General features: G+C 52.1%; 2 protein-coding genes across 8 annotated transcripts in view; one reads left to right on the top strand and one right to left on the bottom strand.

The window, feature by feature from the left end:
• LOC134145696 (semaphorin-3D-like) overlaps positions 1 to 1,774 on the top strand; it is a 28,581-nt gene extending 26,807 nt beyond the window's left edge. For all 5 annotated transcript variants that reach the window (XM_062585473.1, XM_062585474.1, XM_062585472.1 and 2 more), the window contains one exon: positions 64 to 1,774. In XM_062585473.1, coding sequence (XP_062441457.1) covers positions 64 to 480 — 417 coding nt within the window. In that variant the 3' untranslated portion in view covers positions 481 to 1,774. The remainder of the gene's footprint in view (positions 1 to 63) is intronic.
• Positions 1,128 to 18,725, bottom strand: part of RAD54L2 (RAD54 like 2) — a 68,599-nt gene continuing 51,001 nt past the window's right edge. For 2 of the 3 annotated variants that reach the window (XM_062585466.1, XM_062585468.1), the window contains 14 exons: positions 17,467 to 17,663; positions 16,377 to 16,719; positions 15,313 to 15,490; positions 14,420 to 14,671; positions 13,660 to 13,778; positions 13,249 to 13,364; positions 12,139 to 12,238; positions 11,586 to 11,791; positions 10,031 to 10,206; positions 9,071 to 9,267; positions 8,761 to 8,957; positions 8,142 to 8,231; positions 7,473 to 7,565; positions 5,743 to 7,234 (listed from right to left, as the gene is read on the bottom strand). In XM_062585466.1, the coding sequence (XP_062441450.1) occupies positions 6,246 to 7,234; positions 7,473 to 7,565; positions 8,142 to 8,231; positions 8,761 to 8,957; positions 9,071 to 9,267; positions 10,031 to 10,206; positions 11,586 to 11,791; positions 12,139 to 12,238; positions 13,249 to 13,364; positions 13,660 to 13,778; positions 14,420 to 14,671; positions 15,313 to 15,490; positions 16,377 to 16,719; positions 17,467 to 17,663 (3,253 nt within the window). In that variant the 3' untranslated portion in view covers positions 5,743 to 6,245. Of the gene's footprint in view, positions 4,052 to 5,742; positions 7,235 to 7,472; positions 7,566 to 8,141; positions 8,232 to 8,760; positions 8,958 to 9,070; positions 9,268 to 10,030; positions 10,207 to 11,585; positions 11,792 to 12,138; positions 12,239 to 13,248; positions 13,365 to 13,659; positions 13,779 to 14,419; positions 14,672 to 15,312; positions 15,491 to 16,376; positions 16,720 to 17,466; positions 17,664 to 18,725 lie in introns of those variants that run through there. The other variant, XM_062585469.1, reaches the window with a different exon arrangement.

Genomic DNA, 18,725 nt, shown 5'->3' with positions numbered 1-18,725 from the left:
GGCCCAGTTCAGCTGGGCGCCGCAGCAGCGGGGATCGACTCACAGCGCTCTGCCTTTGCCCAGGTCGGGAACAACGGCCACTTCTTGATGCTGGAGCAAGGGCTGCTGATCCGCCAGCTTGCGAGGGAGGACGCTGGCACCTACGAGTGCCAGGCCGTGGAGCGCTCCTTCTCACGGTCCCTCACCCGTTACAGCCTTCGTGTTATCAGGCATGAGGCAATGGAGATACCACCCTACAAACAGGGCAAGGGGGTTGAGCTAGGAGGAAGCTACCAGGCTCCCCAGCCCCGAATAGACCTGCAAATGGGCTACAGGGGGTTCCCACGGGCCCTGGGGGCACCAGGCACCAGCCTTGACATCTATTGCAATGCCCTGCGGCACCAGGAAAGGCAACGGCAGAAAGCCTGGCACCAAAAGTGGCAGCACCAGTCCCCAGAAAGCAAGAAGGGCCGAGTGCGACGGCACCCTCACCCCCTGTAGCCGCACAGAGCGGGCCGGGGGCTGCCTCGGCTCTCGGGCCTGCATAGGGCCCAGGCACCAGCTCCCTTCCCCAGTTCTCCAGGGCCCTTCTTGCACGCAGGCACCAGCTCCAAGACACCTTACAGCTTCAAGTGCAGAAAATGCCTTGCATTTACTACCTCAAACTGCGCCAGTCCCCTCTGCCTCTCTGTGTGCCTCCGCGGAGCACAAGGCAAGGACAGACAGTCTGGACTCAAGACTCCAAGCTATTTACGCCCTGCAAAGTATTTATTCTCCTCAGTTTCCCCCTGTATCTTAATGACAATTGTTTTTAGCAGCAATAGAAAATGCAGAGGACTGAGAATGGAAATAGCCAGGTCTCACGCGTTGGTCCCCAACACCAGGCAGCATCCAGACTCCACCATGGACATATGCAGACCCAGGCAGCCCTGGAGGCAGTTGGGCACAGCCCCCTCGGCGTGCCCGCACTGGCACCTCGTACCAGAGCTGGTGCTCAGGGAGCTGCTTGCTGAGTGGGGCTCTGGCAGCAGGAGATCTAGGTTTGCCTGAGATGCGTTTGCTCAACCCAACCGTAATCCACTTCAAACCACTTTTTAAAAAAATTTTTGAAAATCATTTTTACCAAAAGAGAGAGAAACAACAGGCAGTTATACCAACTTACAATTTATTATTTTTTAAAAAAATGACATGAAACACAAGTAAAAATAAATACATCATATAAACAACAAATTGTTCAAAGTCTCTGTTCTGGGAGATCAGGTGAGCACATCCCGCTTGACAGAGAGAAGAGGGAAGCACATGATCATGCGTGGGGCCAACTGACCAACCCACCCTGCTAGAGATATTCCTCTTTCCAATCACAAAAAGACAGGCCACAAACTAAGGCGGTAGTAAAAAAGAAAAAATAACTCCCCAAAACCAAAATGAGACTCAACAGTGGATTCATTCAGGCTCCCCTGTACGTGTGGATCTGCCAAAGAGACTCCAGAGCCGAGCTGGGTGCTGCCAGCGTGGGAGCCACAAAGCAGCGCCACCCGGGGCAGCACGTAGTGGCGGCAGCGGTTTGGGAGGAGGCGGAGGTCGCTCTCCCTCCTTCAGGCTGCGTCCTCCCTTTGAGCAGAGCGCTCGCCGTTCAACCTGCAAGGAGCCCTCATCCCCAACGTAACGCAGCTGGACTACATTCCCCTCTGAATCTCTGCCCCCCACCCCCTGCCCTTCCAAGACTGGATTAACAAACCTCATCCTAGAGTAGAGAAAAACAGCAGTTGTGAAGATACTTGTTGAACATGCCCCGTTTGGCCTGGAAGCCATCCATAAACCAACAGCAAATTTTCTTGCGTTCAGCCATTAGCTGACATCATTAAAGCAAACATTTGCAATTTCTAGTGAAGCAGTGGTGGAAATCCCATCCTCTGCTTTCTGGAAGTTTTTCTGTGAGTATCTGCAGCCGCCCCATCAACCTCCCAGGTGCTACTGGGAGCGAACATGCAGCAGACCCTGCCCCAGTACTCGCTGAGCGCAGGCCAGGCGAGGCTTTGCTGCACCACCGCCACTGTCTCCCTGAGACGCCCGCCTCGCTGAGCCCAAGCGACCGCTGCCTGGAGAGCTGCCCCGGTTCACAAGCCGAGGGCTGCCAACCCAACCGCGCCTGAGGAACTGCTGGGATGTTCCCAGGCACGTCACAGTCGCAGGTCACCCCCCACCCACCCCGTAGCGTCTTGCAGTGGCACAGCGTGCAGCTCCGCCCGACTGTCCCTGCTGCGTCCGGAGAGGGAGCAGAAACCTCCCGCCTAAGGGAAGAGCTCCAGGGGTGGGTGCTCACTCAAGGGGACAGCTTGCTGCACCTCAGGAGCACGCGACTGCCCCCGGCCTCTGGGCTGCGCTCAGAAATCTTCCTTAGCGTCCAAATACCTCAGCGGAGAGTCCTGCACTGCTGTCCTCAGTGTCACCCGCAGCCAGCCACGAACTGCCAACTGCTTCCGTCAGTTCATTGAAGACAAATTCAGCAGCAAAAGAAAAATTCAACCCGTGCTGGGGAAGCCCCTGTTCCAAGCTCAGAAAAGCCAAGACGGGACCCTCTAAAGCACAACTACATGCGAAAGAGGAGATAAGTCTGGGGAGGAGGGAACCCCACGGGAGAGGAGGAGTTTTAGGGCTCAGAGAGGTCACCCCATTCCAAAGGAGCCCGGATAACCCGCACACCCTCATGGCTTCGATGGCATGGAGGAAATCCTTCCCGCGTCCCCCCAGCCCACGGGAAAGCCGGCGCCCGCAGCCACGTGCCTCCCCTGGCCAGCTTGGAGCAGCCCTGGAAGCTGTCGGTCACTGCGGGCGCCCCATGGTTGGGGTGCAGGGCGTTACGGCAACCTGTTGCCCCAGCGGATGGGACCCTCTCTCCCCTGAGGCTCCGACACGGGCACAGGCACCCTGCACCCCTGAAAAGGGGCTTCTCGAGGGCTAGGCAGGAAGCCCGGAGGGAAGGTGGGGTGGAGAGGTGCCACACCGCCCCGCTGGGCTCAGGAAGGGCGGCTGGGGCTCAACTCAGGCACTTACAGAGCAGCAGAGCCGCTCCCGCCGCCCCGCGGGGCAGGGATGCGGCGCGTGTGCTACGGCTGCCCGGACGCTTGTCAGCAACAGCGGAAGCCCCTCACGGCGGGTCGCTTCCAGGGGCGGCCGCCCAACGGGACGCTTGCGAGGGGCTTCCTAGCCGCCGGGGCCGCGGAGGAGCCTGGAGCCATCGCGTCTCGCCCTTGCGCAGGAAGGGTAGCAGTCAGCTCGCGGGAAACAGAGCCGTCACCTAGCGGCACGCAGCGCGTTTCCTACGGCAGCCTCTAGCTCCTACGGTTACGGGGCTCGGGCTACACCGGGGGTCCCCCGGGAGCACGTCACGCGGTGGAAGGGAACGCACCAGGGCCTGCTCGGTGCAGTGCCGGACACAGGGCCCTCCGGAAGTCTCTGGTGCTTTCCTGGAGAGGCAACGAGTAGAGAAAAAACAGAGCGCAGTCACGGGCGCCGCATCCAGAGCCACTGCGCCCTGCTGCCCCGAGCCAAATCTTCATGCCTCCTCTCAGCCCAGAGCCACAGAAAAGCCCCCTTCCAAGAGGAATTAGGAGGGTCACTCGGATGAGCTCAGCTACCCTGCCCACCGCCAGCACGGACCCAGGCTGCGGCAGGGCTCTGGTTAGTCTGCTCAGGCTCTGAGGCGACACTGGCCTCCCACAGGTCTCTCATAACGCTCCTGCAGGTCTCAAAACTTGCTACTCTCGACAAGGAAATCCCTTGCCTAGGTGCATTCCCCAAATCCACCGGAAATCTGACAGCCTCACAGGGATGCAACGGACATCTGGGCAAGCTTGCAATACAATCAGTGGCACAGGCTCGTGCACGAGGTGGACACACAGAGCACAGGAGGGCATGACTCACAGACGCAGCACTGTCAAGTCTTTGGAGAAACTTGCATGAACACCATCAGTTAATGTTACTTTTGTGGGGGGGTTTGATTTTTATTTCCATGGTGCATCCAAAGACAAGTTGTCCAGCAGTTTGCTCAGAACCCCTCGGTTTTCAACTCCTAGGACATGTTAAAGAAGAAAGCACTATTTTAATGTTTGTTTTCTTTAAAAAAAGGAAAAAATAATTAAAATAATTTGCATAGCTAAACTGTTGATCTAAGGCTTCTATGAATGGTGTGGTTATGTTTGACAGACAATGTCCACTGAACAGAGAAAGACACTAGGAAAGCCCCGTAACATTTTTATTATGGTTTTGTATCACGCGCACGTGCGTGCGCGCGCACACACCCACACACACACACCCTCTTGCTCTCTTTCTCTGAAGAAGGAAGGTCCTTATCTTCCAGAGCCCCCTCGATGCAGGATGTCAGGACATCCTGTCCTCCCTTCCTAACCCTAGCTGGTCCCAGCAAGCACCGACGACTGCGGCTTCGACAGCCCAAGTCCCTTTACAAGCTACCGCTGCTCCAAGAGCCTGGCTGCGCTCCAAGACGTCCCACACCGGTGGGCACATCTGCCTGCCGACACCAGACGTGCACAGAGGTTCCCATCTAGTCTCCATCCCTAACGCACGCGCCCGCTCGCACGCGCACACACACGGAGCCTAGCTGCGGCTGGGCAACTCGTGCGGAGACGCCTCTCCCTGCCCAGCGAGACGCCGGAGCCCCGGCGCTGGGACGAGCGGCCAGGTGATTCGCTCCCAGTTCTCGGGCCAGGCCCCGCACGCGCAGCAGGGGAGGGCTGGAGCCAGCGACGCTGCCGTCGCTGGTGGGGAAAGGGGCCCCTCGGCAGGAGCTCCCCGACTCGTCACACCTCGAGACCCCGTCCTCGCTGGGGAGAAGCGCGCGAAGCTTGCGCAGGAGGCTCCGCCACCCGCCCCAACACGACAAGGGGACTCCGGCGTCCCTCCAGCCGCTCCCAAACCCCGGCAGTGGCTCTGGCACCGTCCCCCGGGGCAGGGGGCCACATCCAGCAAACACAACACGAGTCAGCTGGAGGGAACCGCCGCCGCTGGGCCTGCTTCTAGACTACGCTTTGGTCAAACGGCTGCTTCTCCCCACACAGACAACCCGACAAGCAACCACTGCGTGATGGAGGCCAGCATTTTATTTCTTTTTTTCTTTTTTAACATGGAAATTAATTTAAAAATAGAAAGAGAGTCCCCCAAACAATAAATATTATGCCTTCATGAAATAAATTAATGTAGAGATTCTGTGCGGGGGAAGTCGCTCCGATCACAGAGTCAACAGCAACGGGCACTGGGTCCCCAACCGCATCCCTTTGCGGCCTTCTCCACTGCCCGGGGCCGTTGAGAAGCAGCAGCGAGCCCACCTACCCGCCCGGGCTGCCGGCAGGGCGAGCCATGCCCTTCGCGCAGCCCCGCCGGGCCGCAGAGCTGGGGAAGTCTCCGGGATTCCCCTCCAGCAGCTGCCGAGACGGCGGCGACAGCTCCGCCGGCGGGGAAACCGCAGGCTCAACCTACCTGGGACGGGACCCCTGCGGCGGGGCCCCGCGAGCCGCCCTGCCCTCCCCGCCGCCGCAGGGGCCCGGCTGCAGCCCTCGCACCGCTTTTGAGGGAATTGGAAGAGGATGACAGACAAATCGCTTGTGGTTTTGGTTGTTTTTTTTTGTTTTGTTTTGTTTTTTTAAACCTCTAACATCAATCCCTCCCCCCCCCCCCACTGAAAACACACACAACGGAGAAGCCCTCCCCTCCCGCGCCCTCCCCAGTAAAAACGCTTCATCCCCAACCTCTGCCGGGGTCTCCCGCCCTCCCGCCCCTCCGGCAGCGGGACCAGTTCACAGATAAGGCAGTTCACGCGAGAGGGACCCGGGCCCGCCAGCAGCCAAGCCCGCGCCTCCAGGCCCGCGGGCGGCCGGCGGCGACCCGCAACCCCGAGCCTCCCCCTTTCAGACAAGACAGAGAACAGAGACAGACAGACAGACAGAGCGTGGGAGGGAGGCACTCCTACGGTTTGCATTGCTGCTTCCCTCCCTCCCCCGGCTCTTGCTCCCCCGGCCCTCACAGGTCCACTCTACACCCACCCCGGTCTCCCGGCGCCCAGTACAGTTCAGATCCTTGACAGCTAAAAACCAACAGAATGAAACAAAACCCAAACCAAACCCCGCACCACCCCCTTCGCATCCTTCTCCACCCGATGCCATGGCCCAGAGGGGAAATCCTGACTCCCAAAAAAGGTCCTGCAACTTTTGCCTCCCGGCTGAGCTGAGACCGAGCAGGAGCTGGGCCCGTTATTTCCCTGTGATCTCTATAACATCGTCGTCTTTGTCCTCGTCATTGGAGCTGCATCCCACCTCCGGGACCTCCTGGGGTTCAAACTGAGGCACCTGGGACCGAAGGAGGCCCCCGGCCGGGTAGCCCGAGTGAGGGGACATGTAGCCAGGGTAGGCAGATGCCATGCTCCTGGGAAGGCTGCTAGGCAAGACAGGGGCTGGGAAAGGAGCAAACATCCTGGGCTCGGGCAGGAGTGACTGCGTGAAGGGAAGCGAGTAATTGGGCAGCACCCCCGTCAGAGAAGGGTTTAGCATGAATGAGGGGACGCTGGCGGTGGCTGAGGTAGCAGCAGAAGAGCTGGCGGTGCCGGCTGTCAGCAGAGGGTCAGTAGTCACAGGGAACACCAGATGAGGGTCTGGGAGTAAATTGGGCAGCTGGTAGTAAGAGGAGCCAGTACCCATGTATAAGGAGTTTCCTGGCTGGGAGGCAAATGGATGGGTTAGGTTGTGGTTTAGAGAGACAGGAGGCATGGCGAACCCACCAGAGACGGGGTACCCGTGTTCGTACGGCTGCATGGACGATGGCAACTGGCGTTTTTTCTGCTGCCTGCGGGCTTGTTCCTCCGGAGCTGACGGTGAGGTCGACTTGCGCTTGTTGCCCCGTAAGTCCAACACCGAGTGGGCATCGACGTGCTGGCTGGTGGCTGGCAGGGCCGAAGACACAGAGGGAGCCATGCAGTGAATCCCTGCGCGCTGCTCAGCTCCTCGGGCTGCCAAGCTGGTCGTGTTGTCCGTGCGGGCAGGGTGGCCCTGTGCTGCGTTGGTGCTGGGAGAGCTGTGCCGGGACTCGCGGGCAGCCGCCGCCTCTGCGTACTGCTGCAGCTCGCTGATGATCTCGGGGCTGTCAGGGGATATGGGCCGAGTGAGCTCCTCTGCGCTGGGGAGCTGCGGTGATGAGGCACTGTGTCTGCCGTTGCTCGTGGACTCCAGCGAAGAGCTCTGGGAGCCTGGAATAAAGGAGGTGGAACAGGTGAGAAAGACAAGCTCAGGAAAATCCTGGGAGCCGAAGGGAAGGGGAAGAGGCGGAAGTGACAAGCAAGGTGGGGACAATGCGGGGAGATTGTGGGGTCAGCCTGGGTCTCTTGGTTACAGGCGTGATGGAGGAAGGCCACGGAACACCACCCAACACATGCTCGGCTGGGAAAGGTCAGGAGTAAGCCCCATGCAACGCTCACAAGCCCCTACCTGAGGCAGCCGTCCGACGGTCTTCACTGCCCTTTGGCTTCCCACTGGTCCGGATAGCAAAAATCCGCCCATCGCTGGTCCGGATGTATGTCCCTAGAACAGAGGCCAAACAACTTCACGCATGACTTCTGGTCTCACCTTCGGACCGCGGAGCAGTGAGCCAACGAGGCTGCACAGACAGAAACAGGACTGTAGTGTTGCGTAAGGCCAGGCCCACGAAGGGAGATCAGTGGGGGCCTCCTGTCTCCTTCCTTGCTCTCCACCTCCCTCTCTTCAGCTTTCCTGAGTTCAAAGCTCTCTCTCTCCCAAAGTACTGCCAGTGGGAAGTGTGACACTCGGTGTTGGGGCTAAGTTTGCTCTGCGAGCACTGGGAAGTGTTTAGCTGCCTCAGTGTGTGCAGTGGGCACTGTGTGAACAAGACACCTCATCCAGAAGTACAACAGCTCCTCTTAGAGGTTGGAGTAGCCACAGCAGCAATCATCCCTGAGGCATCAGCCACAGGAACACGCCAAAGCATAGTTCACAGCTGAGCCACCGCAGAATCCAGATCTCCTCCCCTTCCTACATATTCTCCTCTCAAAGGACTGATTCGTGGTTTAGGTCCTTTCTTTGCTGATTAGCCTTGTTCAGGTCTCCATCCACAAAATTTACTGAGATAGGGGGACCTACCTTTAGTCCCTCGGATGATGTGGATGCTCTCGCCAGCACTGATTCTCGCCTGTACATCAGTGGACGTGTTTGTACCCGGAATCACAATATCTGGCAGTGGGAGGAAACAGAACAGCGTCTGTGAAATTGCCCACGAGCTACAGCCAGGAGCAAGAACTGCACCACCGAACCCCTTTGCCTGCAGCACAGTTGTTTCCCCCATGTGCTGTGGTAGAAGCAAGCGTTGAATTTATTTCAGAGCAACACTGGAAACAGCAGAGTGGGAAAGTGCAGGTCTCTGAGGAAGCAAAACTCAGGCCACTCTGGCACAAGGTCTCCACCTGTTCCAAAAAGGACAACTGGCTGCTCCCTGCTGAAAGCAGTACCGCAGGCCCCCTCGCAGTGAGTTCAATCCTAAAACCCATCAGGCCTACACCCCTTACACACCCACGCAGAAAGTCCCCAGACACTGGGGAACCCCTCAGACACGGAAAGGCAGTATCAGCAGCTCTGATGTCTCTGCCCCCAGCCCATGTCCACAGGAGACGTTTGGAGGATGGACCAAAGGACAGGCTTCCACCCTCTCTGTCATGATCCAGGAGTTCACTACTCCTGGCTCAGCCCTGCAGCAACAGCTCACCTGTGGTGGTGACAATCTTCTGCACGAGGACACCAGCTCGCTGGAGATAGTTGATGGGGAAGTTGACAGCAGGATTGGAACTCGAGGCTGATCCTGCACCGCCCATGGGGACATGCCGGGGCATCATAGGAATGGGGGTGGATTGAACTGGGCGGACGCTTGCTACCGGCTTGTCCTCACCCTTGAGGGCTGGTCGCCTAGTGAGAGAGGAGGGAGGAAAGTACAGTGCCTCTACTGGCAGGGCTAAGCTTCCTCTGCCCCCTCGTTCCAACCTGCAGCAAGGAAAGAAGAGAAAGAGGCAAGTACTCACCAGTTCCTCTGGCTAAAGGCAGGGATACTTGTCAGACTCTGGTCACTGGCTGGGTAATACTGTGCGTAGGACGGCCGGGTGTAGGGGACGGATGCTCGCTTCTCCTCTTCGTAGCTCTTCTTGGCTGCTTTCTTCTCTGCCTTGGTCAGTTTGTGCTCTTTGCGGTCAATCAGCAGTGACTCATGCTGAAAAGGCTCCTGCAATCCCACAGCACAGAGGTTTGGACTCCAACACACCACAAGAGGGAACCAGCATGCCCCAGCCACCCTGTCTCCGCAGGCCAATAGGGTCCCCATCCCAGACCAGAGCAAAGAAAAGGGAAGCTGGGACGCAGAGCTGGTCACGGGGTGGCGTGTCCAGCAGCATGGTGTGGACGGGCTCGAGGCCCGGTTTGAGGAATGACTGATTGTCAGCTGAGCCACCACATCTGCCCAGCCAAGACCCTCGCTCGCCACGAGTGCACAGTGAAACCCGCGGCCTGAATGGCCAGTTAAGAGCACAAGTGCTGCACCTGACGAGACGTCACACAGACACCAGAGCCTCATGGTGCCCTGCCACAGGCCCAGTCTGCAGCAGCACCCTACCTGCAAAACTTTCAAATTCAGGCAAGCGTTGGTTGTCCCAGCATTATCCCCTTGTTCTAAAAACACCTCAGGAGGAGAGCTGGCATCAAGCCAGAAAATGAGATGGCCACCTTCCTGGCACAGCACCAAACTGGAGAAAGGGTTGCCTACAACTTGTCCCAAAACCTGGGCAGGACAGTGGCAGTTCTAAGTGTTCTGAAAATATTGCAGGGAAGGGTAGGGCTCTCAAGGGTCTCACTAGAGGCACTTGACTCTATTCCCACCAGCACGTGAAAGTATCTGTCCTGCCACCATGTCCTCATCACACATCTGCAGTCCTGCAGTCCTCCTCTTGGCTTTCCAGGACAGTGACAGTGAGCAAGCAGGTCATTCTTACCTTGGTGATGAGGTGAGGATACTTGAGACAGGCTAATTGTAGAACAGACTCCTTCATCTTGCTTGGATTGAGGGAGAGCTGAGTAGGGTCAGATTCCTCTTCTACAAAATGTAGCAGGTTCTCCACCTCCCGACGGGTAAAGTTCAGCACTGGGTTCAGATCATCTACCACCCGATCTGGAAAAGGGAGGGAACGGAGTAAGTAGAGAAGGGTAAGAGTTGGGTACTGCTGCCTCCTGCACTTTCTATACTCCTATCCTAAAATATTTCCCTCCTTGTAATCTGTACTTTCCTCAGAGGCCTCTGGTAAATGTCATAGCAGGGAGAAAAAATCGTCTACCACATTCAGAAATGAGCCTGTTTGAACAAGTCAGGCTGACAAATGCCTTGTACTCAGACAGCACAACAACGCAGCATAAGCCACTGGGATGCTGGCACACAGAAACAAGAATCTAGCTACACAAGCCCTGGGACAGAACAGCAGCCCCAGCAGTAGGTGTCCCCCACCAAATCCCACCAAAAGGATCAAGTTAATAACCGGGCACTGAAATGTGCAGAACTCTATTGAAATAGTCAAATGCTCAGGAAAGGATCCACAATCCCTCCCTCACAGGAGCCTGAAAGCTTTCCTTGGACTTTCCTCCTGGCACACAGGACAAATGGGAGCACAGGCAGAAAAGTATCTATGTCCAAGACTCTCCTGGGAGCAAGGCCAGCTGCCAGGACACTCCACCTTGAATGCAAAGACAGGACACCGAGCCCATCACACTAGGTTGCTGCCTCTGGACTTGGTTTTAGAGAGAAAGCAGAACACAGGCAAGCAGGACTCTTTTGGGGTCACCACAACCCTCATGAGCATGCACTACAAAAACAGCTCAACATCCGGCACAAGACAGCACAAAAGGTACTTTTCGTATAAGGGTAGGTCAGAATTGGAATGAATTCCTTATTCTTGGCTCCTGAGTAGGCACTAACATGCAAAAATATCCATATATATTTTTATTTGTCTGTTTTCCTTGCTGCTGGGGAAATGGAGGCACAGAGCCCAGCCTAAGACAAGCAAGGGCATTAGGAGGAAATAGGATGACCACCTCCCAAACACCCAGTTTCTTGCAGCAATCACCAAGACTACGCAGACCTAGTGATATTTCCACTCTACTCTGTGCTGCTCTAACCCACAATGCAGGAGCCCAAACAAAACTAAACCTCCAGAAGCGGCAGACCTGGAGCTGCAGTGTGCAGCAGGGAAGCTAAATAGCACAGCGTGGGACTGGCAGCACAACCCTGCTGCAGGATGTTGACTCTACAGCCCCTACTGCTCTGCCCTCCACATCTTACAGGCTTTCATATCACTGTCAATTCATAAACATGAAACATTGCCCTAAGACAATGTGACACTGTCACTTTAGCTGCTTAGTTTTCCAATCTTCTTTTTCTTCTTCTTCTTCTTCTTCTTCTCCTTCTTCAAAAAAAAAAGGCATTACGAAAATCATAGAAACAGGACTAAGAGCCAAAAGCAGGGAAAGCCAAGAGCCGAGTGCTGTGTTCACACTTACCTGACATGCCTTGCTTGGAGATCTGACGGTCGTAGATCTTCTTCTCGAGCGTGTAATCAGAAACCAGCCTGTAAATGTGGCATGGCTTCTTCTGTCCGTAGCGGTACACTCGGCACACGGCTTGGGCGTCATGGCACGGGTTCCAAGAAGCGTCAAACACCACCACTCTGTTTGCTCCAATGAGGTTGACACCCAAACACCCAGCACTGCAAATTAAAGATGTATTTTCACTTTTTGCCTTGGCCAATTTTCAAAGCTTTTAGGCAGAGGAAGCCATCACAGCCAAGAGTCCGTGGTGTGTCTATGCAAAGTTTCCTTCAGTCATATGGGAAACTTCAAAATGATTTCTGGTTTCCAAGACTGCTACTAACTATCTGTAGAAGACTAGGGCTAAAATCCTACATCCATGGAGAATTCAGATGCAGATCGCACTATTGTCCCATAGACTTGAGAGCAAACAAGTCCAAAGGGAGCTCAGAGCTGAAAACCTACGTGCATACACAACATCAGTGTGAGCCCCCTCCATGGCACCTGTCTGCTCCAGGCAACTTACCGTGTGGACAGCAAGAAGAGCCAGACAGACGTGTTGCTTGGGTCATTGAACTGGTTAATCAGGCGTTCCCTTTCCGAGGCAGAGGTGCTGCCATCCAGTCCTGAGAAGGAATTTAAGGACAGATTTAAAAGCTCCGTAGGAGGGTTCCCATCAGAACTAATCCACTTGCCAGACACAGAGCTTTGTCACTAGTTCCCAACCCCTTTTGGATTCCCTTCAAGTCTTGCATTCCAGGACCTCGGCTGGCTACTCCATGTCCCCTGTTTGTCCAATGAGGCAGGTGCAACAGCGCCAGCCAGGTTGGCTCTGTCCGACCGAAAGATCAAGCAAAACATTACTCGAGCTTGGCAAGGCCAAGAATGGGAGTGCAATGACACACCTGGCATGTTAAGGCTCCCTATTAGGCCAGACAGACAGCAAGCAAGAACAGAAAGCCCAAAAGCCTCCAGTACTCTAGAAGCTTGAAAAAAACAGGTGAAAGCAAAGTGTGCAAGCCTTTGGCAAAACCCCACAGACTGGATCTCAGTAGAGACAGAAATAGTCTAAAGGAGCGCAGGGGGCGGCATGTTTCTGTTCCTGGGCAGCAGCTTACTTATGCCCTTCTACAGATCCAAGAACTATATGCACCCCGCCTCTCAGTCCTGGCCCATAAAGCAGCCACACAAAGTGACAACACAAACTAGAACAAGCGTTAAAGCTGCAGAAGCTTGGAGAAAGGAATTCACAGCCCCCAACTAGTAAAACTATTCCACAGTGATTCTAATTTGGGAAGCAAGATCTATAAAATGGCCAAGCAGGAAGCAAAAAATGTCTTTTACAGCTTTAAAAAGCACCAGTGAGCAAGTGAGATGGCAAAAAATGTCTATCATCATCTAAGATGTCAGAAAGACCACTGAGAAATTATCAATTAGTTGCAATCAAACTAACGCCATTTTCCTGAGCAACTAAAGTAAGATCAGTCTGAAAGACTTCATCAGAAGAATGTTTTAAAAGAAGAGCAGCTGCACATCCAGGAAAATTATAGGAAGACAGTGTACATTTCCAGGAATTAATCCATCACACAGGATCAAACAGCATCGCACCAAAAGAGGGAGGACAGACTGTACTCACTGTAATAGTTGATGTTTCGGACCCAGTTGTGAACTCCACCATCTGAGCCTGGAGGACTCGGCATTGGTCTCTTTGCCAAAAACTCTTCAATGACAGATAAGGTGGACAAGCTCTGGCTGTAAAACCAAGATCTCTGTTTAGGAGAAAGTCCCAGCAGCAAAACTGGAATATCACAACTCCTCTTTAACCATGCTAGCATTACAAGCTGTCAAACCCTGCCCGCTACAGCACACCTCTTGTTATTAAACTTGATAGGGGAAGGAAGTATAAAATCCATGGAAGAAAACCAGGATCCAGTTCCACAAAGGAGAAAAGAGGAACTGCTGCACAATTCATTCTATGTAACAATCTCCTAGTATGAGCTTCCATTTCTCCAGATCCAATAGGACCAATGATTGACACTTCTCTTACCTGAAAACCAAGATCTTGTCTCCAAGCTTCACACTCTCCTCCACTAAGTGGAACAGTAACACCATCTTGGGTGAGTTCTCCAAGACTCCTGTCTGGTAATCACACAAGATGTCTTTGGCCTACCGAGAAACGGGAGACTATTACAGGTGGAGTTGCTCATTCCCCGTTTAGTTCAACAATCCTGTCTCAAGGTGAAAGAAATAAGTCATTGCATAGAGGTTACATACGTCCAGTCAGGTCCAGCTGACAATGTTATGCTTAACTACTGCTGCTACTTGCTATTCCAGAAGCTCCAAATGACAAACTTCTTGTAGTAGGGCTAAATGAGCATCCTTTTGATCCCTCTCCTGACTCTCTCTTCTCTCTGTTATCTCAAGATTGTTCTTCCAGGACACTAGATTTGCCACCATCTTATATATACTAAACTTCAGCCAAACACTTCTTTAGAATAAGAAAGCCCACAGACCTTTTGGCCAGATGAAAACAATTTACAAGAGTGCCACCTGCATTCCAGCCCCACGAGAGTCCCAAAACACCCACTCAGAGCCTTGCAGACATGCTGATGAAGATGCTAACAAGAGACAGCTCTGTGGCAGAGAAAACGGATGAGAAATCTCCAACTCTTAAACATAAAGAGTTTTTCCTTTACTCTTCTTTAGAAAACTGCCCAGACAAGAAGTACAGTGTTTGAGAGAGTATGTATCTAGCCTGTGTTTACTGTAACTCTCCAAACAAGGAGTTTTCCAGTAGTGATACTCACCCACTCATAAGTAACAACCTGATTCGCTCTCTCCTGAAAAGGGTTGAAGCCAACGCTCTGCAGAAACTTGCTATTGGTAGCTTCTCCAACTGGTGATGCCAAAGCATTACTTTCTGTTTTGACTTTAATTCCCTGAGGCTGGCAGCGGGAATTAGTACTTGCTGTGCCAAGGTCATCTACATCCAAATCCTGCTCATTTGCCAGATTCTCCTTTTGAAGAGCTTCATACAACACATCTGGGTGGTTCCAGATCTGAAAGAGTAAGAAAAATAACGGTTAGGCCTGTGTTGGCCTGCTGCCTGACAAGGTGTGTGGACTGAAAGCCTCCACAGCTATTTGAAGGAAAGAATTAATATTTCAATCATCTAATCACCATCTCCACAATGAATTTTTGGGGACTGTAGAGAAAGCTGGTCTGCATTAAGATACTGAAAATAGAAAACATGATTCTACCATGACATAAGGTATGAACCATAGTAACCAAGGCTCTTCATGATTCTAAAATTGTCAAATTCATTCCTTGAAAACAACTCAGAAGGTCACCGTGCATCTCCACGCACAAATGCAGAGGAAGCTGCTACTTTGCATTGTAGCAGGTGAATGACTAAGGTATCAGCCCAATATTCAGATCTACTGGTTCAGATGATGGCTTCACTGCAGGTTTCTTGTGTGAATACGAACAAGTCATTTAACACCCCTGCACCCCAGTTCTGAATTGATGGGGACAACAACAGGTTGGACCATTGCAGGGAACTTTGTGGAGAGTTCTCTTTTGCTTAAGACGTAAGCAAACATCTGGCTAACCACACTTTTTTTCTGTTGTTTTAATTAACATTCCTGCCTTTTTTCTCACATATTGCACATATTCCTTTGCATCTCTTGTCAAAGCCTACCTTACAACAGACGCAGAAAGCTTTGAGTGGGTTCAATCCCAGCCAGCCACTGTTGCCTGCATCGCGGAACCGGTTCATGAACTCCGTATAAAGGGCTCGCTGGATCTTTGATAAACGTACCAAAATTACATGTTCTTCCTTAGAGGGGAGCTGAACTTTTAACACATTGTGGCCTCGCCTGTGGAGGCAATAAAGCAAGATAAATAGAGGGAAGGGAATTTCTCAACCTGCTCTCTCTGTGGCTGCCTGCAAGGTAAGACTTCCTGCCCACCTAGCTGTAAGGTGAAGGACGTCTAGTTGCATGCTTCTTTAATGCGTGGCATTCATGAGATACAGCCACCATAGTCAAAAAACCAATAACAGTAAGCACAGTTAGAGAGATCTCAAAAATTACAATCTCCTACTACAGGTCACAGTGTTAAGAAGAGTAGTGAAAGACTTGCTTTCCGTGACAGTCGAAAACCAGAATTAAGAACTAAGTCACTGGTAGAGCTAAAAACAGACCTAAGACACTCTGACCAAAATCACTCATCCAGCATCTCAGGATCCTTCTCTGAGAAACAAAGCTGATTTCTCTCCACAGGGTGGCCAAGGGGCTGTCACTCTTCATAAGTGAGAGTTAGTAAAATACTTTCAAATCCTTGAGTAGAAGTTGTCAAAAGAGTGCACATCCAAATTAGCTATTAAGACATCAAAATAAATCCGAGTTCTGGTGCAGTTAGAGGTGCTGTTCTTCATTACCTGGATGTACAGTACCAAAGGAAATTAACTTTATTTCTAGTCCAAAGGCAAAACAGAACCATAAAGAACACTCTTCATCTGACAGACCAAACAAGACAGATCTGAGACAAATATGGAGCTGCTAACCCAAGAATCTCTTCTGTGGTTTTCTCTATATGCTTAAGATCCTTCCACAAAGAAGAATAAGGTACCTGTACAGAACTCAAGCCCAAGAAGGCAGCATGATTAGCTGTACTGCATAAACTCAGCAACCAACCAGGCTAATCTGAGATAAAGGGGCTGTTTGCACCAATCAGACTAGCAAAAACTCACTGTGGACTCACCGTTGCACAAAGCCCTCCAGTAGGCTATGCAGCACATGACTGCGATACCTCATGAGACGGACGTCTTGAGGGGTGCTGTCAATACACTGCCCATTCAGGATGGGGCGCTCAAACATGTTGCTGAATTCCTGCCGCGAGCCTAGAAAGTCAGGTCGGACAAAGTCTACCATGCACCAATACTCAATAAGGTTGTTCTGGAGTGGGTAGCCAGTCAGCACCACTCGGCGGCGGGAGCGGATGTTCTTCAGGGCCTGCGAAGTGCTGGCATGGCAGTTCTTTATCCGGTGCCCCTCATCACAAATGACCACATCTGGGCCAGGGCGAGACAAAGCCTTTTCAATCCCTGAGGACAAGGAACAAGAAGCATTAGTTTGAGACAAAGTTCTGCCTTTACATGGTCATCAACTTCAGAAAAGGAAAAAGAATGTAGTTCTAAAGGCAAAAAGCAATACCTATTCGTGGCAGAGACCAAGGCTGATTCAAGGAACCGGATGTGATTAGATACAAGCTCCCATTGAACACAATGTTGTAATGACCAGATTCCTGCTCACGGCCTATGTTGGAGCAAGTTGGGCATCTTGCATCAGATGCTATTAGTAAACCTCACATAGACAAATCCCCAACTTCAACATACTGTCTTACTTGCTTGTCTTACTTACTGCTCTTACTTGCAGCCATTGCAAGAAATAAAAAAGACTGAACTGAAACTAAACAGCCTTCTGTCTCCTAAGAGTCAAATTTGCTGAGCAAGGCCTGGTCACATCAGGGATGCTGAAAGCTAGCAAGTTATTTTAGACTTGTTCTGATACTGAGGACTTCAGTTTCCAGGTAAACATACTGAAGAGACCTGACAGCACCCAGAATGCAAGCAGGAAGCAGGTGATCATAAATACATCCACTATGGTAACAGCTTCCTGACAACACTGCCTGCGTACAAAAAAGTAACCATTCTCAGCAGCTAAGAGTGACTATTATTCACTCTATTAGCTCATAGAAATAAGCAGTTACAAGTTGTTTCTCTGGGCTGCCAGGGTTGGTAGAGCTGGAGCTGGACAACAGAAGCACATTCTCTTGAAGACTGCACTCCCACCTTTCAGAAGCTCTTGCTGCCGATCTTCCTCATCCAAGTCAATAATAACTGGGCCAGCTTGTTTCTTTGTTTTCTTCTTCCTGCCAGTGGCAAAGGACTTCTTCAGTGAGAGGAGACGGTACATCTCATATCCCATCAGCAGCACACCACCCTCTATCACCCAGTCATTCACCACCTTTGCACGTGCGGCTGTTGTCCTGCAAAAAGAAAAAGATAAAAAAGGCGGGGGGAAGAACTGTAAGTTGTTTTTTTTTCAGCTTCAGTTGCAATCACTGCCGCTGGATTGGAGCCAACTGAAGAAAAGGACCTGTTCAATTAATTAAAGCTCTTTCTGGCATCATATCAGACAGAGAAATACAATGAAGCTCTTTTTAGGAGACAATCTGGTAAAGAGGAGAAGAAAAAAGCCTTTCAGAGTGCTGTGGGCAGCAGGGCTAAGAACGGCAACTCATTACAGGAACTGAGCTGCAGAAGCCTGTCCTCTGAAACCTTATCAAACTTGAGAGCATCCTTTTAAGAGAGCTGTTGAGAAGATAGCCTCTGCAAAACACATTTTCAGAACGAGCTAATGTATATAGCAGTGCTCTTCTACTAGTTACCCATTGCTGTCTCTTCCAGTGCAAGTGTCCCTCAATTATTCCTTCCCTGCTAGCTATTCTTTCCCTGCTAGCCTTCTCAGAATTGGTTCTGCTAAAGACATTGTCCTCCCTCAGCTCTCCCAGAGCACAAACAGATCCCATCCAACAGTAAACACGGCCAGAGCAGCATCAGCAGATCTGGCGTACATTCCACTACAAGGTGAGGTCCTCAACACGTAAGCGTATGACCATGGCTGACGAACTGTGAGTTTCCTAAGATCGCTACACTATCCTGATCTATGCAAGACAGATGACCAGGAAATAAGCAGAGATCCACAAGCCAAGAATATACTCCACATCAGGATGTAAATGCAATCACCGATCTCTCTTTTCTAGACAAGGAAGCTTGTCATAACTTCCCAGGATCCCTCAAGGGCAACACAATTCACAGAGACTCACAGTGTTGGGGTAGAGGAATCCCTAAGTATGTGAAAATTTTAAAGAAAAAGAAAACATTCAAAATACAAGGGATGGTACAAGAGGCATATGCCTCAGGAGCCCCAGGACTCTGATGGGATTAGCAATGTACCCCAAAAAACAAACCATGGCACTTCTGCTGGTCTTTACAGAAGTAGCTCTTCCTCTGGTCACTGGGTTCTTGCCCTCAGAAAATATGGAAGA

The sequence above is a fragment of the Rhea pennata genome, chromosome 12, assembly GCF_028389875.1.
Source record: "Rhea pennata isolate bPtePen1 chromosome 12, bPtePen1.pri, whole genome shotgun sequence".
NCBI classification, from domain to species: Eukaryota; Metazoa; Chordata; class Aves; order Rheiformes; family Rheidae; genus Rhea; species Rhea pennata.
This window is presented reverse-complemented; position numbering and strand designations above follow the sequence as displayed.